Genomic DNA, 26575 nt, shown 5'->3' with positions numbered 1-26575 from the left:
AATAAAAAATAAGCCGGGTGTCGTGGCACACGCTTGTAATCCCCGCGCTTGGGAGGCAGAGACAGGAGGATCGCGCAGGTTTGAAGCCAGCCGCGCGCGTTGGCTTAGGAGACCCTGTTTCCAAATAAAAAAGTATAAAAAATAGGTCTGGGAGTGTAGCCCGGAGGTAGAAGGGCTTCCAGGAACCCCAGTACCACCACCAAAAAATAAAATAAAATAAAAAATAAAAAACAGGGCTGTGGGTGTTACTCAGAGGTAGAATGCCCCTTGGTTCTATCCTCAGTACCGAAAAAGAAGGAGGCGGAGGAGGAGGAGGAGGAGGAGGAGGAGAAGGAGGAGGAGGGGGAGAAGTGGGGCAATACAGGCCTTGACTTGGCCACCGCCTGCTCATGGGAACTCACTTATGCATTATGGATCAGCCGATTCTGGTCTAAGCATCATTTCCATCACACACTGGATCGCTGCTGTGTGTGGCCTACTCTGTGACTCAGGTGAATGGCATCTCTGACTTGTGATGGGCAGCTCAGTCCGCTTGGATGCCGAGTGCTCACTGGTCAGCACTCAGTCCCCGCTTTAGTGCACGGTTGGCCAGCTACATTGCTCTGGGCCTTGGGTGAGACAGAACGCCGTGGCAGAAGGGCATGCGTGGTAGAGGAGAGTTGCTTCGTGGTACCGCGGGCTTAGAGCACCATATGAGTCATGGGACTAGGCTCCCTGGTTCTCCACGTTCTCTCTCTTAGCCCAGAAGCAGCTGATCACCCGGCTGCAGACCTCCACCTGCGAGCGGCACTGGTGGGGGCCTGGGGCCTGGGCCAGCGCTGATCTGTTCCAGCCTCCTGCTACTGTGACTTTTCTTTTGCATCTGTGGGGGCAGAGCAAGGCCGAGAGGGCTTGGGGAAGATGCCCAGAGGGGAGAGGCCGCACGGGGCCCTACTCGCCCAGAATCCTGGTCACCCTGCCTCCGAGTGCAGTTCTTTGGAGGGAGGATCCTGGGGATGGTTCCAGCATGCCTCAAGCTCCGAGGGAGACACCAAGAGGATTAGAACTGCTTAATCTTTTAAAATATTTATTTATTTTTCAGTACCAGGAATTAGAGCCAGGGGCACTACCACTGAGCTATATCCCTAGACCTTATCTTTTTTTGTGTATATGTGTGTGGTACTGGAGATTAAATCCAGGGGCATTCTATCTCAGAGCTACACCCCCAGACATATTTTATATTTTATTTGGAAACAGAGTCTCACTAAGTTGTGAAGGGCCACAAACCATGATCCTCCTGTCTCAGCCTCCCAAGTACTGATTACAAGCATGAGCCACCATGCCCAATTTATTTATTTTTTAATTTTTAAAATTATTATTATTATTATTAATTGCATGGCTGGGGATTGAGCCTACGGGCATTCTACCTCCAAGCTACACCAGCCCTATTTTTTTTTTTCAGTACTGGTGATGAAACCCAGGTGCATTCTACCTCTGAGCGACACTGATAGCCCTGTTTTTTATTCATTATTTTGAAACAAGGTCTCACAGTTGCAAAGGGCCTCACTAAGTAGCTGAAGCTGTCTGTGAACCATGATCCTCCTGTCTCAGCCTCCCAAATGCTGGGATTACAAACATGTGCCACCATGTCCGGCTCTATTTTTCATTTTTTATTTCAAAACAGGGTCTCATGAAGTTGCTGAGAGCCTCACTAAGTAGCTGAGGCTGGCTGCAAACCATGCGATCCTTTTGTCTCAGCCTCCCAAGTACTGAAATTACAAGCATGTGCCACCACACCTGACTTTATTTACTGACTTATTTTGTACTGGAGATGGAACCCAGGGCATTCTATCTCTAAGCCACTACCCCAGCCCTTTTTAAATTTTGGAACGGGGTCTTGCTAAGTCATTGAAGGTCTTGAACCCATGATACTCCTGTCTGTCTTTCAAGTACTGAGATTACTGGCTTGGCCAACATGTCCAGCATTTTTTTTTTTTTTTGAGACAGGATCTCACCAGCCTCACCCTCCCTGGCAGCTGAGACTACGGGTGCTGCCATCGCACCTACCTCTTTCTGGCGGTGAGCCCCTTCTATGCTACCAGTTCCTAAAACTGTGATGAAAACATACAGTGGCTGCCTCCACTGTAGGGTCAGGGCCTCTGTCTGCACTGGGCCAACCACAGGAGGGCTTCCACATGTCAAAGCGCAGCATCTCCCCTTCAGGGGCTTGGTCCCCGAGAGGTGATGGATACTGAGGAGATGCAGTGCAGTGCCTGGGAATCGGGGCGGAACCTTGAAAGCCGAGCAGGTGCCCAGCGGCGTGATGGCGCGCGCTTGTAATCTCAGTACTTGGCTGAGACAGGAGGATCTGGGTTTGCGGCCAGCCTTAGCTACTTAGTGAGGCTCTCAGCAACTTAGTGAGAGCCTGTTTCCAAGTAAAATATAAAATAGGTCTGGGAGCGTAGCCCGGAGGTAGAAGGCCTCTGGGTTCTGTCCCCAGTACCACACAAAAGAAAGAAAGAAAGAGAGAAAGAGAGAAAGAGAAAGAAAGGAAGAAAAAAGGCAGGCAGGCAGGCAGGCAGGCAGGCAGGCAGGCAGGCAAGCAGATGCCAAATAACTCCAGAGTGGAGATGGCATCTAGGTGCAGGGAGGGGCCTCGGCAGAGACTGGGAGGCAGGGGGTCACTTGCAGCCCGTAGAAGCACGCCGGGTCAGATCCGTGGGCCCACCCCACGGCTATTCACCCCCTGCTGTGGGCACTTTGCTGCCAGAAGTTTCTGCAGGCTGAATTTTGCTATCCCAGCAAATTGCAATAAAGCAAAGTAAGAAGCTGCTGGGGCGGCATGGCAGGAGGGCGGAGGGTGGGGGCCTGCTGCAGCTGGAGTGGCTGGAGCCCCCGCTGGCCCCAGGTGGCCCCGTGCAGATGGTGGTGGAGCTGGCAGGGCCTGGGCGTGGGGAGGGATTGCAAAGTGATCCAGGGATCTTGGGAGAGGAGGGCTGAGGCTCTCCTGAGGTTCAGATTCTGGAACTGGCCCGGGGGTGCCGGAGGAGGGAGAGCAGTGGGGAAATGTAGAAGATCCTGTGGCCTCCAGGGACCCCGAGGACCCAAGAATGTTCCAGATGGTCTGAGAGACCTGCGCCATTGAAAGGAACCAGAGGATTTGCAGTCAGGGTAGAGAGGTATCAGAGTCCAGGATCTCGCAGACACGGAGGGCTGGGGGCATGGAGGTCTCAAGGGTTCCTGCCTTCTGCCCTCTAACTTGGTCCAGAGTGTAGACCCTGTAGCTGAGAAGAAGCAGACTGCAGACTTTCTGGAGGAGCCCCAGAGGCCGCGGTCTTCATGTGTAGACCGAGTCTCGCCCGACTGCCTCCAGGAAGAGGCAGGGCGCCCTGCAGATGTCCGAGGCAGGCATCGCACTGTGAGGTACAGGCAGACCTCCGCTTTGACAGATGAGGGAAACTGAGTAAGGAAAGCGAATTGCTGACAACTTTGCTTGAGTAAACTAGTGAGTACGTTTAGCTAAAATTCAGTCCAGGCCGGCGTGGTAGTGCACCTGTGACCCCAGGACTTGGGAGGCGGAGACAGCAGCGGTGGTAGCTTCTTCCTGCACCGTCTCTGTGTAGCTCAGTGTCTCCTTTCTGGTTTTCAGCCTTTCACACCAGGAAAATCAATCCCTCCTATTCAGTACTCTGAGGAAATCCTGGTGTGATTTCTAGTTTCTGAAGGGGACTCCTGACACTAATGTCTAGACCATGTATGGTGCCAGTTACTAAGCGCCATGTGGTCAGCCTCAGCTATGTAGTAGGGCCCTCTGCAACTTAGTGAGACTCTGTTTCAAAATAAAGAATAAGCTGGGCATGGTGGCGCACGCTTATAATCCCCACGCTTGGGAGGCGGAGACAGGAGGATCGCGCTGGTTCGAAGCCAGCCGCGCTAGCTTAAGAGACCCTGTTTCCAAATAAAAATATATTAAAAAATAGGTCTGGGAGTGTAGCCTGGATGTAGAAGGGCTTCCAGGAACCCCAGTACCGCAAATAAATAAATAAATAAATAAATAAATAAATAAATAAATAAAAAGAATAAGCTGGGCGTGGTGGCGCACGCTTGTCATCCCAGCATTTGGGAGGCTGAGACAGGAGGATCATAGTTTGTGGCCAGCCTCAGCTACTAAGTGAGGTCCTTTGCAACTCAATGAGACCCTGTTTCAGAATAAAGCAAACAAATAAATAAATGGCTGGGGGTCTAACTCAGAGGTAGAACACCCCCTCGTTCAATCTCCAGTACCACACATGTTCAAAAAGTAAACTTCTTGTTTTTTCCTGCATAAATAATGTATGTTCTTTATAAAACATAAAGAGAAAATATAGGTAAGCAAGAAAAGGCTATAAATCCTTCACAATCCCATCTCCCCAAGACATATTCACACTCGCAGGCACTTTTCTGAATTTGTACAGGCGGAAGTAAAAAAAAAGGCATCATTTATGTTCTCTGAAGTCTGCTGTTTTCATTACCCAGTGCGCCCCCGCCGGCCTCCCAGGTCTCCAAATGCACGTGTGCAGTGCCTTCTTAAGCGCTATCACACTTAGGTAACACCGCTAATCTGTATAGTGCGCCTCCGCTGCTTACGAAGCACTTAGTGGACATTATCTCATTTCAGCCCCTGTTCTTCCCACCTGGTCTCTCTCTTAGGAACTTCTGCTTCCAACAGAGGCCCCCTTGCCCCTTCACCCGGGCCTCCCGCCTCGTGGAAGTCCCGAATCCCCACTGCATCCCTCCTGCTTCCCAAGCCGTTGATGTCCACTCGGTTGCTGTTGGAGAGACGGAGGCCGGCCGGGCCTCTTCTCCAGCTCCACTTCCTTTCTTCCCCAGCATTGGCCTCTGTCCTTCTTGTCTCTTTTTCTTTTTCTTTTCTTTCTTTTTTTTTTTTTTTTTTGGTGGTACTGGGGTTCCTGGAAAAACCTTCTACCTCCGGGCTACACTCCCAGGCCTATTTTTATACTTTTTTGTTTGGAAACAGGGTCTCTTAAGCCGGCGCGCACGGCTGGCTTCGAACCTGTGCGATCCTCCTGTCTCTGCCTCCCAAGAACGGGGATTATAAGCGTGCCCACCACGCCCGGCAGTTGTCTCATTTTCTCTTGACGATCTCCTCCTCCTCCTCCTCCTCCTCCTCTTCCTCTTCTTGAGATGGAACCCAGAAGCACACTACCACTGAGCTACATTCACAACCCTATTTATTTTATTTTGAGACAGGGTTTTGCTAAATTGTCTCAATCTTGGGATTCTCCTGCCTCAGCCTCCCGAGTCCTGCCCTGGTCTCCAAAATCACTGGGATGATAGGGTTGCACCACTCCTTTCAATAGCAAGGGCATCCTAACTCATAACCTGCTGGGTGGCATGAATCTGTAATCCCAGTACTTGGGAGGCTGAGACGGGAGGATGCCAGGTTTTCGGCCAGCCTCAGCAACTCAGTGAGGCCCTCAGTCACTTAATGAGAACTTGGTTCAAGACATAAATACATAAATAAATAGGTCTTGGGGTGTAGCTTAGAGGTAGAATGCCCCTGCGTTCAATTTCCAGTACCACAAACAAAAAAGAGAGGAAAAACCTCTCTGCTCTTTAAGGTTAGAGGAGGAGAGGCTGTGGACTCCTCACTAGGTCCAGCTTCCACTGAGCGAGGCTAAGGCCGGCTCAGGGCACAGCTCTACCCTCCCTTGGCCCCTGGGCCTCTCCCCAGGGAGGTCTCCGGCCTGTCCTCCCTACTTCTATGAAAATACAAGATATGTCAGTTATTCCTGATCTTGGAGGGGCTGGGACATGAGACCCACACTGCCCAGCCCTCTTCAGCCCAGGTGATAGGGACCTGCCACAAGGTCATAGAGACAGTCCAAGGAGACAGAGAATAAGCAACTATTCTTTTTTTTTTTTTTTTTGCCTTCTGTCCCCAAACTATACTCCTAGCCTGATTTTATGCTTATTTTGAAACAGGGTGTCACTAGGTTGATGAGAGTCTCACTACTTGCCGAGGCTGTCCTTGAACCTGTGGTCCTCCTGTCTCAGCCTCCCAAGTACTAGGATTACAAGCGTGCGCCACCACGCCTGGCTCGTGCCCTTCTTGATGCTGACCTGTCTTCATCCTCCACCCTCCCGCCTGCAGCAGCTTAGGTGTTTATTTATTTTTAAGCTCTGTGCAAATCAGGAAGACAAGAGGGGCCCAGAAGGGCACTTCTGAATTTTCTGTCTTAGTCATGCATTTGCCTTTCCTAATATGTACCAGGTGGCCTCCCCCCGCCCACCCCAGGCCACCTATTGTCTGTCCTTTGCTGTCTGTGAGAGGGATGACACATCTTCCTTTCTCAAAGATTCCCTGCGTGATTGGGAAATCGTTTTTGAAGTCCGACCTCCAAATGTCTTGCTACCTTGTTAAATCTCCCTCCCTCTCTTCCTCCCTCCCTTGATCCTTCTTTCTTTTCTTTTCTTTTCTTTTCTTTTTTTTTTTTTGCAGTACTGGGGATGGAACCCAGGGGTATTCTACCTCTGTGTTACACCCCCACCCCTATTTTTTATTCTTTATTTGGAAACAGGATCTCACTGAGTTGCAAAGGGCCTCACTAAGTAGCTGAATCTGTCTTTGAACACCGATCCTCCTGTCTTAGCCTCCCGAATGCTGGGCATCCCTCCTTTGTTTATTTCTAGGTTGCTGAGAACCTTGCTATATTGCTGAGGCCGGCCTGGAACCTGCCATCTTCCTGTCTCAGCCTCCCAAGCACTGGGATTACAGGTGTGAGCCACCGTGCCAAGCTTGAAGCCCTCTTTCTTGTCTTCAGTTCCCAATCCCTTCCTTAAGCTCCTCCACATCCAGGGACCAGTGCTTCCCAAGCATGCAGTGCTGAGCACGGGAGGTTGGGGGAGAGGGCGACTCCACTGCTGCTGCCCCTCCCCCGGCCATGTGTACAAGCGCAGTATGCCTGCGTGCTGTGTGTGTGAGACCTCAGGTCCAGGGCTTTGTTGTGGCGCCTCCTCTCTTCCACTTTCGAGGCCTCAAGGAGACCTAGCAACAGAAAAGGAAGATGGGGTGGGGGCCAGAACAAGCCCCCCTTTCTCCCATAGCCGCCATTTTTTTGGGCAGTACTGGGGATGGAAACCAGGGGTATTTGACCTCCAAGCTACACCCCCTGCCTATTTTTTAATCTTTATTTTGAATCAGGGTCTCACTAAGTTGCAGATGGCCTCACTAAGTAGCTGAGGCTGGCCACAATCCGCAATCCTCCTGTCTCAGCCTCTCCAATGCTGGGATTACAAACCTTTGCTGCCACGCCCGGCTCCATCGCCGCCATTCTGATGCCAACCATTAGGGGTCACTGTTGCTTCAACCTCCATGGCTGGGCAAGGGTAACGGAAGCAGCGTCCCAGTGGTGACCCCCTCTGCCCACCCTGACTTGAAAGCCTTCGGACTCACGCCCCTGTACTCAGGCCTGGCGATGGCCCATGGTTTGTTCTGCCAAAGCAGAAATAGTGCTCTGCAGGCAGCGGGGTGGCTGCTTAAATGCTGGGGTCCCAAGGACGCAGGCGCTGGAAACCAAGAAACCCTGAGGAGCAAGGCTGTAGCCCAGCGGTAGGGCGTGTACTCAGCAAAGTGTGAGCCCCAGGGTTCTGTCCCCAGCCCTCACCCCATAACCTGAGCGATCTGAGCGGTCAGCCCCTCCCACGGCCGCCCTTCACGGGGGTTTGAAATCTCCTGTGCCTCTTCCCCTTCAGATGCCCTGACGGTGACATCCAAGCCTGGTCAGCCAATCCCCCTGCAACCGCAGGTGTCAGTGGCTCTCTGACCTCGCAGAATATCCACAGGGAGCTGGATACAGACCCTGTGCTGGCAGGCTGGGATGGGGCATCTGGCGTAGATCTGTGGTATCAGGGTCCCTCCCTTGCCCTCTGTTCTGCCCACTGAAAGTCTGTCCTGTGATTTCCTGGAAGGAAATGCCCGGCCGGTGGTCAGATGTGGATAGGCAGGAGATAAAGCTGAGGTGTGGGCAAGCCGGGCGTGGTGGCGCACGCTTGTAATCCCAGCATTCGGGAGGCGGAGACCGGAGCATCACGGTTTGAGGCCAGCCTTAGCTACTTAGTGAGGCCCTTTGCAACTAGTGAGACCCCGTTTCAAAATAAAGACTAAAAAATAAGGCCGAGGGTGTCGCTTGGAGGTAGAATGCCCCTGGGTTCTATCCCCGATACTGAAAAAAAAAAATGAGGTGTAGGGGACAGGTTGGCACTGCGCTGGGCTCAGCCACTTCCGGCCTGAGCGGGAGATGAGAGTGAGGCTGTCTGCTCGGCTCCCGACGCCATCCCGGGTTGCTCCGGTCCTCAGGGAGGACTGCTTGTCAGCAGTAGTTTTCTCCTATCTCACCGCCTTCGGGTCACCACCTCGGGTCCCAAAGGAGGGCTAGAGGAAGTTCAACCCGCGTTAACGCCATGTAGATGGAGAGCTAATGGGCTGCGCAGGACCAGGGCGCACACAGACCTCGGCATTTATTGTGCCTTCTCTAGGCTCCCCGCGAGAGGCAGGGGGCGGGGGCTAAGACAGGCTCTTAAGGCCTTAATGATCTAAAGCTAATAACCGAGGGAGGACCGGGAAGAGGGGCCGATGTGCACCAAGGGAAGCCCCCGGGGGAGAGGAAGGAGGAGCACCAAGCTTGGGGTCCCCTAGGTGGGGCCAGGGGAGAGGAGGAGCTGGGGCAGCCCACCAGGGCCAGGCTGACAGCCGGAGTCCTCCCTACACCCCATGGGGTGCCCACAGGGGGGAAAAGGTCAAAACAGGGAAAGATGGGGCTGCCATCAAAGGAGGAGGGAGCACTTCCGGTCCTGAGGCCCTGCGCTGTTTGCAAGCACGCCCACAGCCCCAGAAGTACGCAGGAGACCCCCGGCTAGGGGTGAGATTCTCCACACCCACCCACTCTCGGCCACCTGAACATCTGGCCATCTCAGGGCCCCAAAGGTCGGGTGCCTTCCTCTCTCCCCATGGGAGGCCAGTCAGCTGGGGGCTGGGGTGTCCCTCACTGGCCCGGGTCCCCCATTTGGGGGGCTGCAGTCTGAAGCCCCTGTGGGGGCTGGTGGGGAGTCGGGCTCTGTCTCGATGGGCATCAGGGTGCCCAGGCCTCCGCGGCACTCTGGGCTGTAGTAGAAGGAGAGGAGGCGGAAGGAGGGCCGCAGCTCCTCCTGTATGCTGTCCAGGATGTGGGTGAAGGTCGGGCGCAGGCGTGGGTTCTGCTGCCAGCAGCGTCTCATCAGCTCCTGCCTGGCGGGGGTGGGGGCAGCATCAGCGGCGGCCTGGGGCCCCAGCCACACCCCCTGCACTGGGAGGGCTGGACAGTGGGGGTAGGATTCATGGGGCATGAAGTCTGAGAGGGTCAGAGGAGAGTTTAGGATAGGTAGCTCAGAGTTGGGGGGTCAGTGGATGTAGACGCATGAGAGGGGGTGGGCCAGAATTGCAGGGGCGGGGTGACTCACAGCCGGAGGGGACATTGCTCCAGCTCCTGAAGGACCCCGCCGTCTATCACAAACTTGAGCACCTGCTCGTTGGACAGACCCTGGTAGGGCTGTTCGGCCAGTGTTGCAATCTCCCACAAGACCACACCGAAGGACCTGGGGGATGCACAGGGGACCTGAGCCCAGCGCCCAAGAGAAGGGAGTGGCCCAGACCCCTCCCCAGATGCTTCCCGGCCCTCTGCAACAGCCAGGCCCCACCAGACATCCGAGTGGGTGGAGAAGATGCCATCTTTGAGGGACTCGGGAGCCATCCAGCGCACCGGCAGCAGCCCCTTGCTGCCCTTGCGGTAGTAGTCTGTCTCATACACGTCCCGGGTCATCCCGAAGTCTGGAAAGTGGGGGGCAGCAGGTACGGGAGTCACGCCCCATCTCTCGCCCTGGGAATTCCTCTCCCAATTAACTGTCATCTCCACAGGCTCATGGGCTCTCACCCTGCCCCAGGTCTTCTCTGCCCCGCAATGCAGGATGCTGACATCTGTGAGTTGATTTGCCAACATTCTTACAGTTTATGGGCCGGACCCGGGGGTCCTATGCCTAGCTAGGGAAGGGTCTCTAGACTCCTGGCTGCCCTCATCTGCCCCGTAACCATGTGTACCCCTAATCTTTTTTATTTTTTGTGGTACTAGGGAAGGAACCCAAGGGTATTCTACCTCCGAGCTTCCCCCCCCCCAGCCCTATTTATTATTATTTATATTATTTATTTTTTTGGTGGTACTGGGTTCCTGGAAGCCCTTCTATCTCTGGGCTACACTCCCGGACCTATTTTATATCTTTTATTTGGGAACAGGGTCTCAAGCCAGCACGTCTGACTCGGAACCTGCGTGATCCTCCTGTCTCTGCCTCCCAAGCGCGGGGATTACAAGCGTGCGCCACCACGCCCGGTTTGATTATTTATTTTGAAACACAGTCTCACTGAGTTGCAGAGGGCCTCGGGAAGTAGCTGAGGCTGTCCGCGAACTACAATCTTACTGTCTCAACCTCCTGAATGCTGGGATGACAAGCGTACACCAGCACGCCCAGCTTGTACCTCCGATCTTGACGGTGAAGTCCTGAGACACCATGCAGTTGCGAGCTGCCAGGTCACGGTGCACGAACTTGTTGGCAGCTAGGTAGGCCATGCCATCCGCGATCTCGCCGGCCATCTGAATCATGTCCCCCAGCGTCGGCCGGGGGAGCCCTGGGTTGTTCTAGGGCCAAAGAAGAGAGCTGGTGAGGCCCACACTCTGCCCAAGTCCTTTCCAACTCCCAGCCTCTCAGCCCAGGGCCTTCCTTGGTCCCCACCTCTGCTTCCGGCCGCAAAGACCGAAGATGGCTCTTGAGGTCCCCCCGGGTCATTAACTCCATGATGACCAGAGTTGGCTGGCCCTGGGACACCACACCTAGGAGGCGTACCTGGGATGGACAGACAGCTTGGCTGCAATTCTCCCATCTCCCTTCAGTCTACTGAGTCAAAGCCATGACCTGCTGTGACCAGAACCTGACCCAGACACCCACCTGGACCCCGACTCCAGCCATGACTCTAACCCCAATCCTGATCAGTGAACCAAACCTCAATCCTGATCTATCAGTGACCCCAACCCCAATCCTCATCAGTGACCCTAACCCCAATCCTGACCCTAACCATATGATCATAGCCTTGATCATCTATCTATCTATATAAATATATAGATATATAATTTTGTACTAGGGGTTGAACCCAGGGGCATTCTACCTCTGAGTTACACCCCCTGCCCTATTTTTGTGTGTGTGTGTGTGTGTGTGTGCGTGGTACTAGGGATGGACCCCAGGGGCATTCTACCTCCAGGCTACACTCCCAGACCTATTTTCTATTTTATTTGGAAACAGGGTCTCACTAAGTTGCTGAGAGCCTCACTCAGTAGCTGAGGCTGGCTTTGACCCTGTACAGTCCTCCTGTCTCAGCCTCCCAAGCGCTGGGATTATAAGCGTGCGCCACCACGCCCAGCTAGCCCTATTTTATTTTTTATTTTGAAACAGAATCTCACTAAGTTGCTGAGGCTGGTTTTAATCCTCCAGGCTTAGCCTCCCAAGTACTGGAATTACAGGTGTGTACCACCATGCCCAACTGATTATATCTTTTTTGGTCGAGGAGTCCTAGGGATGGAACTCAGGGGCATTTTACCTCTAAGCTACACCCACAGCCTATTTTATATTTTATTTAATTAACTTAATTAATTAATTAATTAGTTAATTTTTTTTGGTGGTACTGGGGTCCTGGAAGCCCTTCTATCTCCGGGATACACTCCCATGGGCTACACTCCCAGACCTAGTTTTTACTTTTTTATGTGGAAACAGGGTCTCTTAAGCCAGCGCAGCTGGCTTCGAACCTGCGCGATCCTCCTGTCTCCGCCTCCCAAGCGCAGGGATTACAAGCATGCGCCACCACGCCCGGTTTAATTTAGTTATTTTAAACTCAGGAGCATTCTATCTCCGAGCTACATCCCAGCCCTGTTTTTTATTTTTATTTTTTAAATAGGGTCTCACTAAATTGTGGAGAGTTTCACTAAGTAGCTGAGGCTGGCTGCAAACCCAGATCCTCCTGTCTCAGCCTTTCAAGTACTAGGATTAGAAGCGTGCAGCACCACACCTGACTTATATTTTACTTTAAAACAGGGTCTCACTAAGTTGCTGAGGCTCTTGTGAAGTTGATGAGGCTGGCCTCAAACCTGGAAACCTTCTGTTTCCAGGGGCAACCTCGATCATATCTGACAGTCATCACTGCCATGAACTTATCCCAACTCTGTGCTTGCCTCCAAGCATGTTCCTCATCATCCTGTGGACACTCAGTGCTGACCCCACCATGACTGATCTCAGTTCTAGCCATGACCCTGCTGTGGCCCTCCCCCGACCCTGTTCCACCCAACCACAGCCCTCAGCTCTGCATCAGTTAGGATCCTAACCACAGTTCCCACCCTGCCCCTAATCTCCACTCTTTCTCTCTTAAGTTGCCTTTAGCCAAATCCTGCCCCCACCCTTGCCGGCCGTCCTCACCACGTGGTGACATTTGAAAGCCTTCATGACAGAGGCTTCCTTGAGGAACTCGATGCGTTCCCGGGGGCTGGCCAGCTCATTCACAGTCTTCAGGGCCACGGGCGTGGGCTCCTCCCCAGACTCAAGTCCTTGGGCCAGGCCCTCGTAGACCATCCCAAAAGAGCCCTGTCCCAGCTCCCGGATGATGGAGATCTGCTCCCGGGGCACCTCCCACTCGTCAGGGATGTACACTGGGACGAGACAGGGCCGTGTGGAGGCTGCTGCTCTGTGCCACACCCCCACCGCTCTTCACCCCCTTCATCCCGAGGCCATTTTCTCCCAGGAGGTCCCCTGGAATCTCTCTCTCTTCCCACACCACCTGCCTGCCCAGCCCCAGACTTACTATCAGAGGCGCTGAAGTACTCGGGATTCACAGAAGTGTACAGGGTGCCGTTTCTGCAACGGAAGACACGGAGATCAGGCTGAAGGGGCTTCAGGAAGGAAGGAATAAAGCCAGGAAGCAGAGGGAGGGCCATCTCAAGGAGGAGGGTACTGGGTGCACCCGCCCAGGGAGGTGGCCCCTGGAGAGTCTAAGCACTTTCCAAGCTGCGCTTGGTCCTAGTCCTGGGACCTGGAAGGTCAGGAATGAGCAGACCGTGACGCCAAGTGAAGGGGCCCTGCCCTCAGGGTCTGGAGGCCCTGCGCCCGCTTCCCTCTTGCCTCTGGCCCCAGAGGGATCTGACACTGTGTCCTGAGTTTCTTGCCTCTTGCTGTGGCCAGTTGTTATTTCTCAACTGCGCTAAGAGTGTGTGACCGACAGTCCTCCTGTGTCCAGGCCAAGGGGATCCCTGCTAACGCTGGGAAAATCCCAGGCTAACCAGGATGAATTGGTCAGCCTAGATGAGGGGTCTGTCTCCATGCTATTTCTCCCTCTTTTTTTTTTTTTTACACCCCAGCCCTATTTTTTAAGGGCCTCACCAACTAGCTGAGGCTGTCCTCGAACCACGATCATCTTGTGTCAGCCTCTCAAATGCTGGGATTACAAGTGTGTACCACCATGCCTGGCCCGTCCGTCCGTCCTTCCTTCCTTCCTTCCTTCCTTCCTAGATTGAACTCAAGGGAATTCTACCTCCGAGCTACACCCCCAGCCCTTTTAATTTTTTATTTGGAAACAGGGTCTCACTAGGTTGCTGAGAGGCTCGCTAAACTGCGGAGGCTGGCCGTGAACCTGCAATCCTCCTGTCTGCTTCCCAAGTACTAGGATTACAGGTGTGTGCCACTATGCCAAGTGAGTTACTGCTTGTAGAGAAGTGCTTTCTGCTGTCTGATCTCCCACCTCTGACTGCACAGACACCATGAGGATGGGGGAGGGGGTGGCAACGGGTGGGACTTATCACCTCTTCTTGCCGTAGAAGAAACCAAGGGCAGCCAGAATGATGAGCAGCGTAAGCCCCACGGGGGTGGCGGTGAGGAGGACGTGCAGCCCCCCGGAGTCTCCCTCCTCTGTGGTTGGGGGACAGCAGAATGCAAGGTGAAAGATTTTTTTTTTTTTTTTTGGTGGTACTAGGGGTGGAACCTAGGGTCTTTCTACCTCCGGGCTACACTCCCAGACCTATTTTTTATATTTTATTTGGAAACAGGGTCTCACTAAGTTGCTGAGAGCCTCACTAAGTAGCTGAGGCTGGCTTCGAACCTGTGCATCCTCCTGTCTCAGCCTCCCAAGCGCAGGGATTACAAGTGTGCGCCACCACGCCCGGCTCAAGGTGAAAGATTTTTAAATCAGAGGGTGAGAGCTCTTTCTTTCTTTCTTTCTTTCTTTCTTTCTTTCTTTCTTTCTTTCTTTCTTTTTTGCAGTACAGAGGATGGAACTCAGGGGCATTCTATCTCCGAGCTACACCCCCAGCCCTATTTTTATTCTTTATTTTGAAACAAGTCTCACTGAGTTGCAAAGGGCCTCACTAAGTAGATACGGCTGCCAGGAACCTCGATCCTCCTGTCTCAGCCTCCCAAGTACTGGGATTACAAGTGTGCGCCACAAGGCCCAGTTTAGGGGCCCTTCTCTTTAAACCCTGGAAAAGTGACCTGGGATGGGCTGGGGAGGAGGGGGCTGTGGACCAGGTGTGGCTGTCTGGGGGTACCTGGGCCAGAGATGTAGAAGGCAACGCTGTCTGTCCACGATCCGTTGCCAGCCAGTGAGGTGGCCCGCACCCTAGCGGAATAGTTCCCGGGGGGCAGCAGGGCCAGGTGGACCCCCCCAACTTTGGCATATCGAAGACGGGATACGCACAGCACAGTGGCCTCCTGAGAGAAGCACAGGGCAGCTTGCTGGATGGGGGATGAAGGCACCAAATGGGGCGAGCTGGGATGGGGGTGCCTGGTACCTACCTCTCCCAAGCGCCGGTACTTGATTTCATACTTGAGGATGAGTCCGTTGGGGTCAGGCGGCTCAAGCCAGCGCAAGAGGATGCTGCCCTTGCTGGCCACCTCCCAGGCCACCTTCCCCGGGATGCTGTCGGCCTCTCCTGTGGGAGGGGGCATCTGGCAACCGTCCACAAGTAGCTCCTCTCCCTTCCACATTCAAACCCAAACTAAAATGGGCTAAACCCGGAGGGTTGAGAACATTCTGGGATTGCAGGAACTGGGAAAAGCCGGCAGAGCGGTGCTCTGGAGTGGGCGGGAGGTCAAATATCCCAGAGGGGAAGCTTGGGAGGCGGAAAGAGGAGGATCACAGGTTCGAGGACAGCCTCAGCAAGTAATGAGACTCTCATCAACCTAGCGAGATCCTGTTTTCAAATAAATAAAATCGGGCTGGGGGTGTAGCTCGAAGGTAGAATGCGTCGGGGTTCCATCCTCAGAAACACACACACAGGCACACACCCCAGAGGGAGCATCGATGGGCCAGGTCCTTGGGGCCGGCGGTACAGGTGGAGGTGAGCGTGGGGGCACCTACTGTGCGGCATGGTGCGCGCAAAGACGAACGTGGCGGCGCTGCAGCCCACGGTGTGCGCCGCGTGGTTGCAGGCGTGGATGTCGATGCGGTATTCCGTGAAGTGGCGCAGGCCGCTGAGCACCGCTCGCTCGCGGGGCACCTTGTCCTCCTGGATCTCAAAATCCGAGCTGTTGCCCCCTAGTCGGAGGAGCCCGGTGGCCCGCGGGTGGCGCCCTGAGTCCCTGGGGAAGGCGTAAGTCAGACGAGGCCCGTCTGCGGAGCCCCGCCCCTCAGGCCCCGCCCCGGCCCGGCTCACCTTTGGGGACTCTTGTTGATAGATGTCACCTTCCAAGGGGACCTGAGGAGGCCAGGGAGGCCCGATCAGGACTGACTGCAACGAGCCTCAGCACCCTCGGCAGCTGCACACCTCCTCCAAACCCGCCAGGACCCCCTTACACGCAAGAACCGCCCACAAACCCAGGCCCCGCCCACACAAGACCCGCCCACAAAGCCCCAGCTCCTGCCTAGGCCCCGCCCACACACCGAAGACCCGCCTATAAAGCCTAGACCCGCTCACAAAACCTAGGTCCTGCCCACATACGCAAGACCCGCCCACAAACTCCAGGCTCCGCCCATATACGCAAGATCCGCCCATAAAGCCCCACTCCTGTCCAGGCTCCGTCCACACGCAAGAGCTGCCCACGAAGCCCAGAACCCGCCCAAAAAGCCGCACCTCCAGGTCCAGGCCACGCTCCACACAAGACCCGCCCACAAACCCAAGACCCCGCCCCAAACTACAGGCTCCGCCCATACGCGCAAGGCCCGCCCATAAAACTCCACCTCCCCACCCAGTCTCCTGCTCGCCCGCCGGTCAGGCCAGGGGCGCGCCCCTGATCGCACTTGGGGATGGTGATGGCGTTGTGCAGAAAGCTCTCAAACTTCTTCTGGAAGGAGGCCTCCTGCGCCTCCAGCGCGGGCAGCACCTGCCCTGGAGGCGAGTGCGGGCAGGGACAGCAGCCCGGCTCGGCCTGGGCCTCCAGTTCGCCGTCCTCGCGGTCGAAGCGGGGGTCGTGGTTGCTGGAGGGGAGCCGCAAGCCTGGCACCGCGGCGGGGAAGAGGCGAGTTAGGGGACGGGTCCCGCGGCCCACCGGCGCCCGCCGCCCCCGCCCGCCCGCCCGCCCGCGCACCGCGGTGGCAGTAGTCATTGAGATAGAGGTCCCCGTCCTCTGCCAGTCGCTGCCACAGCACCAGGTAGTAGGTGATGTTTCCGTTGCGCTGGGTGGGTGGCTTCCAGCGCACCAGGAGGTGGGAGGAGGAGTTGGACGTGGAGATGACGTCTTGGGGCACCGTGGGAGCTGCGGACGCAAGGGGGTACGACTCAAGGGCCGCGGGAACCCGCGCTGGGGTCCAAGCCCCCATCTCCCAAGGAAAGGTGATCTTTGACCTCCTCTTCCTAGATAGACATCAGCACCCTGTCCTCCCCGTCTCCAAAGGCCCTTGAGGTCACTCAGCTTATGCAAGGTACTGTTTCAACCCCTAGGTCCTAGGTGAATGCCTCTGTTCTTTCTAGGACCCGAGCATCGGGTCTCCCACCCCCAAGGGCGTTCAGTGCCCCGGATTCTTTGTGGGGACCCAGGTCCCCACCTGGGATGCACCCTCAGTAGGATGCAGGCACCTGACAGGCATCCCCCATACTCCAGCCTACCTGCAGGCAGGGTTCGCAGGTAGACTATGGGGCTCTGGGCTCCTTGATGGGGGCTGTCCTCAGCAGTGGTCAGCGTGATGGCCCGCACAAACACCGCATACTGTGTCCAGGGCTTGAGGGGGGCCAGGGTCACTCCGGGCTCCTGGGTGCGGCTTAGAGGCAGCTCCACATCCAGCAAGTTCCAGCTCTGGGCTCCGCAGGCATCTGGACCCACGTACTCTGTGGCATTCTGGAAGGGGCTGAACACCCGGTCCCCAAGCTCGAGGATGGCCCAGCCCCTTCCTCAGGGCCTAGCACACAGGCCTCTCTCTGAATCACCCCAGGATTCCATTGTCTCCTTCACTAAGCACCAGGGCAAGACCATAACTCCACTGGTACACTGTGCTCTCTGAGATGTCTGTCACCAGCCAAATTTGTGGCAAAATAGCTCATCCTTAGTAGGAAATATTGAGGTTTAGTCACAGTAAACATTTTTTAAAATCTACACTTGAAGTCGGACATGGTGGCGCATGCTTGCAATCCCAGTACTTGGGCTGGGACAGGAGAATTGCGGTTCGCGGCCAGCCTCAGCTACTTAGTGAGGCCTTCTACAACTTAGTGAGACCCTGTTTCCAAATAAAGAATAAAAAATAGGGCTGGGGGTGTAGCTCAGAGGTAGAGTGCCCCTTGGTTCCATCCCAGTACTGAAAACAACAACAACAAAAAAACAACCTAGAAGATGGATATGAGGTTATTCAACCCCCCCCCCCCACACACACACACAACCAAGTGGGATTGCCTGGAACTTGGAACCAAGAGACCACTCTTTTCTCAAGGAAGGTGTCTTAACCTGAGCCCATGCATAGACTTTGGAGGTCTATAAGCCTCCTAGGCCACAGGCACAGTTCTATGCATGGGTCTCTCTCTCTCTCTCTCTCTCTCTCTCTCTCTCTCTCTCTCTCTCTCTCTCTCTCGGCAATGAGGATCAAACCCAATGGCATTTTACCACTAAGCTACCCAGAGCCTTATTTATTATTTGCAGTACTGGGGATGAAACCCAGGGACATTTTACCTCCAAGCTACATCCCCAGCCCTATTTTTTTTATTGTGTGTGTGTGTGTGTTACTGGGGGTGGAACCCAGGGTCTTTTCTACCTCTGGGCTATACTTCCAGACCTATTTTTTACACTTTATTTGGAAACAGGCTCTCACTAAGTTTCTGAGAGTCTCACTAAGTAACCGAGGCTGGCTTCAAACCTGTGCAATCCTCCTGTCTCAGCCTCCCAAGCGCTGGGATTACAAGCATGCACCCCCATGCCTGGCTTGGTCTTTTTATTTTTGAAACCAGGTCTCACTGAGTTGCAAAGGGCCTCATTAAGTAGCTGAGGCTGTCTGCGAACTGCGATCCTCCAGTCTCCACCTTCCGAATGCTGGGATTACCAGTGTGCCCCACCATGCCCGCCTAAGAGACCTATTTTTGATTCCTCTACATTCTTTTGGGCGGGGTAGCCCTTCCTGTGTTATAACCACGATCCTTCTTACTAGGGTCAATCCACTCTCTTCAAAGAGACAGGCAGCAGGTCCCTGGCTCTCTGCTCCCTCCCTTCCTCAGACTTAAATGAAACCTTGGCAGAGCTGCTTATAAAACTGGCCAAATTAGTGGGCGCTCCCCAAACCACTGCAGGGGCAGGACCGTGTGGTCAGTATAGAACATTAGCATAGTTAATTGAAGTTTAATTATCCAAGCCTTCCAGCAGAACGATCTCCTGGGCCCCTGAAGCCCTGACAGTCCTCTCCATTCTTTTGGTGTGGGGAAACTGAGGAACAAAGGGTGGAGGCTGGAGGCAGAGAGCTCTGCGATCCCCGCTCTCCTCTGGGCTCCAGCCTCACCTGCCCTCGGTCCTGGAGGAATCGGCCCGCGCCCAGGGTACTCACGACTCCTTGTAGTACACGATGAAACTGAGCAGGTCGCGGGCCTCCAGGGGCTCGTAGCGCTCCCACCGCAGCAGGATGCGCTCGGTCTCCGTGACATTGGACACGAAGCGCAGGGTGCGCGTCTGGCCTGCGTTAAGGGTGAGCGGCGAACACCTGCTCCCAGAGCGCCCACCCTGACCCCGGCGCATCCCACCCTCCAGACGGGGCCTCCCCTCCTGCGCCCGCGGCAGTGTCCCTGGGGCTGGGGGCTGGGCCTCACAGGCAGCGCGGTCTCCGTTGGTGCGGGGATTGATCTCAGCCTTGTTTTGCCGACCTCGCGTGCCGGTCACCTCCTCCAGGCGGTAGATGTGCTCCAAGCAGAGGCGCGGATTGAAGGCGAAGTAGATCTTGCCCACCGGGATGGTGAGCCCGGCCGCTACCCAGGGCCCCAGCTGTTGCAGGTTCTGGTTGTCCAGCACGTACAGAGTGTAGTTCCTGGGGGAGGCCAGGGGACCTTGCTCTGCAGGGAGGTGGGCGCAGCGGGTGGGAAAGGGGGTGGTCTATGGGCTCCTCCCGGAGGCGCTGTGCTGGGCCCAGCGGCACCTATCACACAAGAGTGGGCTTGGATACACCCACTCTGGGCCCTGACTATGAGTGTGATGTCTAGCTTCCTGGTTTCCTATATTATTATTATTATTATTATTATTATTATTATTATTATTAGCAGTACTAGGGATGAAACCCAGGGGCATTCTACCCCCAAATTACACCCCCAGCCCTATTTTTTATTCTCTTTTTTGTGTGTGTGTGGTACTGAGGGTAGAACTCAGGGGCTTTCTACCTTCGGGCTATACTCCCAGACCTATTTTATACTTTATTTGGAAAACAGGGTCTCATTAAGTTGCCGAGAGCCTCACTAAGTAGTTGAGGTTGTCTGCGAACTGCGATCCTCCTGTTTCAGCCTCCCAAATGCTGGGATTGCAAGTGTGCGCCACCACGCCAGCCTAGCCTCCTGGCTTCCTTCAGTTCACTTGAGGGCTTGCCTTGGACCAGACTCTGTGCTAGCCTTAGAGACGCAAGGGGAATGGTACTCTTCTTGGGGCCGGGGTGTGGACACTCTAGGGGCTGTGACAGTGTGCCAGGAGTCATGAAAAATCACAGGCAGCACCTGACTGGTGGTAACTATACATACATGTATATGATATATACATATATGTGTACATGTGTATATGTATATAAACTAACAAAAATGTACCACATGTTTTATTTATTCTTTTGATACTGGGAATGGAACCCAGGGGTGCTTATTACTGACCTACATTCTCAGACTTTTTATTTTTTTAATTCATTTATTTATTTATTTATTTATTTATTTATTTTTGCAGTACTGGGGATGGAACCCAGGGGCATTCTACCTCCAAGTTATGCCCCCAGCCCTATTTTTTATTCTTGATTTTGAAACAGGGTCTCACTGAGTTTCAAATCGTCTCACTAAGTAGCTGAGGCTGGCCTCGAACCGCGATCCTCCTGTCTCAGCCTCCCAAGTCCTGGGATTATAAGTGTGCATCACCACGCCTGGCCCAATTTTATTTTGTACTTTGAAACAGGATCTCCCTAAATTGCTGAGGCTGATGTCAACCTGTGCTCCTCCTGTCTCAGCCTCCCAAGTCCTGGGATTACAAGAGTGCACCACCAAGACAGTCTCTAAGACATTCTTCTTATTTTGAAAAATACTTGTTACATTATGGGCAGACCTGGTCTGGTAGTGGTAGGAACTGGTTTGAATTTTAGGCAGTCAAATTCTGCAGCTGAGAGGATTAGATAGTAACAATTATGGCCAACCCATGTGGACTTACATGTAACTTTAATTTTTATTGTATATACTGTGTTCTAGGCATTGTTTCAAATACTTCACCATAACTTAAGGGATATTCGCAACAGTCCTAAGGAGTAGGTGGTGTTATATTAGCCCTATTTTATTGAAGGAAAAACCGAGAGCCAGAGGAGTTGAGTAACCTGTCTGGAGTCACGCAGCTAGAAAGGGCTGAACAGATTCCAGAGCCCATTCTGTTCACCACTGTCTCGGGAGTGTTGGGGAAGAGGGCTTATTCTGACCCCTTACCCATCCACCATGGTGTCTCCTCGGATCAGCTTGAGGTTCTTCAAAAAGCCCAGAGACACGAGGGCAAAGGAGTGCTTGATTTTGAGGAAGCCGGTGATGGTCTCCACCAGCCCCAGGCTGTGCTGCAGCTCCAGCTCCAGGTTGTCTGAGGTTGAGAAAGAGAGGACTGGAGCAGGAGGGGTGGGGGAGAGTGACAGATCCACAGGGCAGGTGGACTGGAGAGGGGACCAGGGGACGGACCCTCAGAGTTGGACCCAGGAAAGTGGCACTCAGCCAGGCCATTGCAGAAACTTGTCTGGGACAATGGGCGTGGCTGGGTGGAGGAAGGGCAGAATTGGATGGAAAGGCGTGGCTGGGAGAAGGGGCGTGGCCGGACGGAGGAAGGACCGAATTGGATGGAAGGGCGTGGCTGGGAGAAGGGGCGTGGCCGGACGGAGGAAGGACCGAATTGGACGGGAGGGCGTGGCTAGGAGAGGGGGCGTGGCTGGAAGGAGGAAGGCGTTGCCCCAGAGGATGTACTGACAGCCCTGGCGGAGGTTGAGGATGAGGCTTCCCTCCACGTGCGTGCAGCCCACCAGATCCTGGGCCGCCTGGACTGAGTCGATGGTCTTCGTGCCCACCTTGCATTCTTTGGGACACAGCCCCTCACACTTCTGGCAGAATATGCTGTCAGGGGCAAGCAGGGTTGCATGAGCCTTGGGCCTCCCCGCAGACCCAAGGGGGCCTCCCGCCCTTCATTCACCTGCTGCCATTCCGGGTGAAGCCCGGCGGACACTGGGCCAGGCAGCTGCCCTGGTGGATGCCAAAGGCAGAGGTGCGGCCGGGCACTGAGCGCAGGCTGGCACAGTGCTCTGCCGTGACACAGCGCCAGGACTCGTGCTGGTAGGTGCCTGGAGGGCAGGAACGGTGGCAGGCACCCTGGAAGTAGAGGTGGCGGCAGGCCACGCAGGCACGGGGGTCCTCCGGCTGGCTGCAGCCCCCTAGACACTCGGGGTGGCAGCACACCCCTCCTGCTGTGCAGGCCAGCCCTTGGGGGCAGGGACACACTGCAGACAGAGCTCCGCTTAAGTCTCACTCATGACCCATCAGCCTGGCTCCACGCTGCCCTCCGGGGGTCAGATGACACTGGGTGCTGGCTGTTTCCCTTGGAGGGGGCCAATGTAGAAGGACTGGCCCCCCCTTGGAGGCTCCCCACCCTCACAGTGCCTAGCTGGGGATATCAGAACTCTGGACAGCACCCTGACCTTGCCACTGGCCTCTCTACGCCTGATGCCCGCAAAATCCCCAGGCACAGGGCCAGGCTGAGCCAACTCGCCTCTCTGAGCGCTAAGCCCCCCCCCCCAGGGCAAGGTGGGCCTGGGGGTGTGTGGGGAGGGGAGGCCGCTGGCCGAGCCTCTCCAGCTCCCAACCCAGGCAGGAGGAGTGCTGAGCTCTGGGCTGGGACACAGTCGCCTGGATACCCCACAGATGCAGCTGGATGTCTGTGGGAGTGACTGCGGGGTGGGGTCAGCCGGGCCTGTTGACAGTGTACACTGGAGGACGCTCAGCGGCTGTGTTTACAGCCAACAGCGAGGGGCCTGGGGAGGCTGCAGTGGATACAGCAGGGATCCGGTTACTTTCCTGCCTGCCTCTGGGCCACTGGGCTGCTGGGCTGTGGAGGTGAGAGGCGCTGACCTCTAGCAGCTGGTGGGGAAGCTCCCAGGTTGGGGGAAGCCCAGGTCTGCCCGGCTTCTGCAAGCTCCTTCTTCCCCTGGAACCCTCTCCCCTCCCTTCCTCTACCCACTCCTTGCCCTTTCTTCTGCATCAATGCATTTATTTTTTTTTTCAGTACTGGGGATGGAACCCAGGGGCATTCTACCTCTGAGCCACACCCCCAGCCTTATTTTTTTATTCTTTATTTTGAGGGTCTCATAAGTTGCAAAGGGCCTCACTAAGTAGCTGAGGCTGTCTGCGAACCGCAATCCTCCTGCTTCAGCCTCCCAAATGCTGGGATTACAAGCGTGCGCCGCCACGCCCGGCTCCTCATGTCCATCGTGTACCTCTCCTTTACCTGCTCCTTGACTGCCCTTTGCTAGCTCTGCCTCAGTTTCCTCTTCTGTAAAATGGGATCCCCGATCTTGGAGAGTCAAGTTCTGACCTCCGCCATCCCAGGGCCGCCCGCCCTACCTGGCCCTGCATCCCGGGGCTTCCGGTCACGTCTCTGTGCCAGCACCCACCTCTCTGGCAGTGGCTGGAGGTCCAGCACCTGTGTTCGGTGCGCCCGCCGAAGGTGGTCCGGGGGCAGGGCTCGCCGGCGGCGCCCAGCATACCTGGGCACACGTCCGCGCACTCCTCGCCCAGCTTGTTGCCCACGATGTGGTTGGCGCCCGGCGCGGGCTGCAGCAGGCCCCAGTCGATGGTGGAGAGGTGGCAGAGCTCCTGGTTCTTCTCCACGCGCACGGCCCCGCGCAGCACGGCCCCCAGCGCAGGCAGCCCCACGTCGCGCAGGTGTGGCATCTCGAAGATGACCAGCGCGTAGCCCAGGAAGAGGCGGGCACCGCGGATCACCGCCAGGTTGGGGAAGAGGTCACGCAGGCTCTCCAGGCCATAGACACGGAAGAGCAGCAGGTAGTCGGTGACCTGGGTGAGGCGTGGAAAGCTGAGGCTGTGGAAGTCCTCCCCCGTGGCGGTGAACATGAGCAGGATCTGCAGGTGGCCCTCCACCACGCTGCAGTTCTCCAGCCGCCGCAGCTCGGCCACCTCGGAGCGGATGTCCAGGCTGGGGCACACTGCGGGCGCCGGAGGAGCGGACCGTGAGCACACTGTGCCCAAGTGCCCCTTCCCACCCTCACAGCTTTGGGGAAGGGAAGCCACAGTGGCAGCAGGAAGCTGGGCAGAGGGCCAGGCTGTGCTCTGGCCAGGAGTGGCCTCCTCCTCGGGGCCCACCTGCCCTCTGCCCATCTCCCCTCCCAAAACCACTTCCCACTGGTAATTTTTTTTTTTTTTTGCGGGTATGGGGATGGAACCCAAGGGCATTTGACCTCCGAGCTACAACCACTGCCCTATTTTTTATTCTTTATTTTTGAAACAGGGTCTCACTGAGTTGCAGAGGGCCTCACTAAGTAGCTGAGGCTGTCCTCAAACCGTGATCCTCCAGTCTCAGCCTCCCAAACGCTGTGATTACAAGCATGCGCCACCATGCCCAGCTCCCACTGGTAATTAATAGCAGCTTAGTATTATTATTATTATTTTCCTCCAAGGCTGGAGATCAAAGGGCCTTGTATATGCCAGGCAAGCGCTAGCCACTGAACCACACACCCAGCCACTAGCAACTTTATCCTTTTTTTTTTTTTTTGGTCCTGGGGTATATTCTGCCTCCGAGCTACACCCCCAGCCCTATTTTATTTTTATTTTAAAACAAGGTCTGGCTGGGTTGGTAAGAATCTCACTCCTGAAGCCTGGTGTGATGATGCACTCTTGTAATCTCAGTACTTGGAAGAGTGAGACAGGAGGATCTGGGTTCTCAGACAGACTCAGCTGTGGAGTGAGGCCCTCTGCAGCTTAGTGAGACCCTGTTTCAAGATAAACAATAAAAAATTGGGCTAGGGATGTAGCTCAGAGGTAGAATACCCATTTTCTGATGAGCTGGGAGAGAGGAGGGCGGCAAGGCCTCTATTGTCATTAAAGGTCCTGAGCTTGACTTTGAGTGTGTGCTTGCAGGTGTGTGTGTGTGTGTGTGTGTGTGTGTGTGTGTGTGTGTTTGGGCCAGGCAGGTACGCACACCAAAGAGAGAGAATGAGAGCATCCCCTCCAGGTGAGCCAATCAGGGTTTTCCAGGCAGATGGGGGCTCTCTTGGGCAGGCTCCGTTTCCCATCATGCCCTAGCCTCTTCAGGGCTCCCCTGATGGGAGTCATTTGGAAAAACAAATCTAAGACCTTTTTGCAAATTAACCCCTGCCTTCCCTCATGACCCGGCTCTGCGCAGAACTGCACTGGGAACGGAACACCTGTGTACCCTGACCAAACACTGAACCCCTGGGACAGGCTCCTGTCCTGACAAACCTGCTTCAGGCTGGCATCTGCCGGGTCCTGCAATGGCAGGGGGCAGGGGAGGGGAGTCAGGCTTTGCAGGCACCCTGGCTAGCACCGTTTGCAAGGGACCCCTTCTCCTGACCTATTTGTACCACTCCTCTGCCTCTGTAGGAGTGGGAGACCCTACCCTGCCCTTGTAAGAGTCCAGGGCAAGCACGCACCACTGTCTTCCTGAGCTCCTTCCGCTTGGAAAGGAAGCTGGATTCAGGAAGGGGATCATACCACCTCCCCTTTCCCATCTGAGCCCCCCAATATCCCACAAATGCTATTTGGTCTTTATGGTCCCATCCCAACTTCCCAAACACTATTTTTTTTCTGCACTGGGGGTGGAACCCAGGGACATTCTACCTCTGGGCTTCACTCACAGCCCTGTTTTTTATTATTATTATTATTATTATTATTATTATTATTATTATTATTAGTGGTACTGGGGTTCCTGGAAGCCCTTCTACCTCTGGGCTACACTCCCAGACCTATTTTATACTTTTTATTAATTTGGAAACAGGGTCTCTTAAGCCAGCGCGGCTGTTTTTGAACCTGCGTGATCCTCCTGTCTCTGCCTCCCAAGCGCGGGGATTACAAGCGTGCGCCACCATGCACAGCCCTGTTTTTTATTCTTTATTTTGAAACAGGGTCTCACTAAGTTGCATAGGGTCTCACTAAGTAGCTGAGGCTGGCCACAAACCTGCGATCCTCCCGTCTCAGCATCCCAAATACTGGGATTACAAGCGTGTGCCATCAAGCCTGGCTCCAAACCCTATGTGAAAGTAGTCCTCCCCCACAACCCAGCGCCTTCCCCACACTGGAAGGGCCTTGCGGGTGGGGGCCATGAGACAGGGCCCTGGGCACAGGAGCTCAGGATCCAAGGAGGCGTGCCACTCAGTTCTCCCAGCTCGTTGCCTTCCCCACAGAGTCAGTTGCTGAATGGTGTCTGGCTCTCAGATACCCATCCAGCCTTGTCTCTTTCTATTCAGTGTCTCTACAAGTGACATCTAAGGCTCCCAAAGCCTCCTTTCTCAGGCTTTCCTGGGATGCTGATTCCAGAAGCAGGAATGAACTGGAAGACATCTATTTATCCCCCTCTCCCACATTTCCAAATCCCCACTTCCCCGACCTAGATGCAGGCAGCTAACTGTTCTTCCTATGGGATGTCCTTCTCCATTCTTCCTGTTGCTCTGCAGAGAGAGAGAGAGAGAGAGAGAGAGAGAGAGAGAGAGAGAGAGAGAGAGAGAGAGAAAGGTGTCTGGAGATAATCCAGGGCACTCACCCTCTGGCGTGTCCAGGCCAACTCCCAAGGACAGGAGAATCAAAAGCAGGCACGCTCCCCAGGGCCACGGACTGGGTCCTGCCAT

At 55.0% G+C, this 26575-nt stretch overlaps 1 protein-coding gene across 1 annotated transcript; it reads right to left on the bottom strand.

Moving 5' to 3' along the window:
- Positions 1–705: 705 nt before the first annotated feature.
- Positions 706–26575, bottom strand: INSRR (insulin receptor related receptor; the record flags this gene model as incomplete). Its single annotated transcript, XM_080691564.1, has 25 exons — positions 706–862; positions 4653–4787; positions 7410–7474; positions 9028–9265; positions 9478–9612; positions 9715–9844; positions 10544–10703; positions 10798–10908; positions 12526–12755; positions 12908–12960; positions 13902–14007; positions 14643–14805; positions 14890–15026; positions 15455–15675; positions 15750–15791; positions 16334–16529; positions 16621–16788; positions 17139–17377; positions 19052–19178; positions 19311–19525; positions 21153–21297; positions 21676–21818; positions 21895–22198; positions 23369–23920; positions 26491–26575. 25 exons carry the CDS (start codon positions 26573–26575, stop codon positions 706–708), a joined length of 4257 nt encoding a protein of 1418 aa, XP_080547690.1.

The sequence above is a fragment of the Muscardinus avellanarius genome, assembly GCF_963383645.1.
Source record: "Muscardinus avellanarius genome assembly, chromosome: 3".
Lineage (NCBI taxonomy): Eukaryota > Metazoa > Chordata > Mammalia > Rodentia > Gliridae > Muscardinus > Muscardinus avellanarius.
This window is presented reverse-complemented; position numbering and strand designations above follow the sequence as displayed.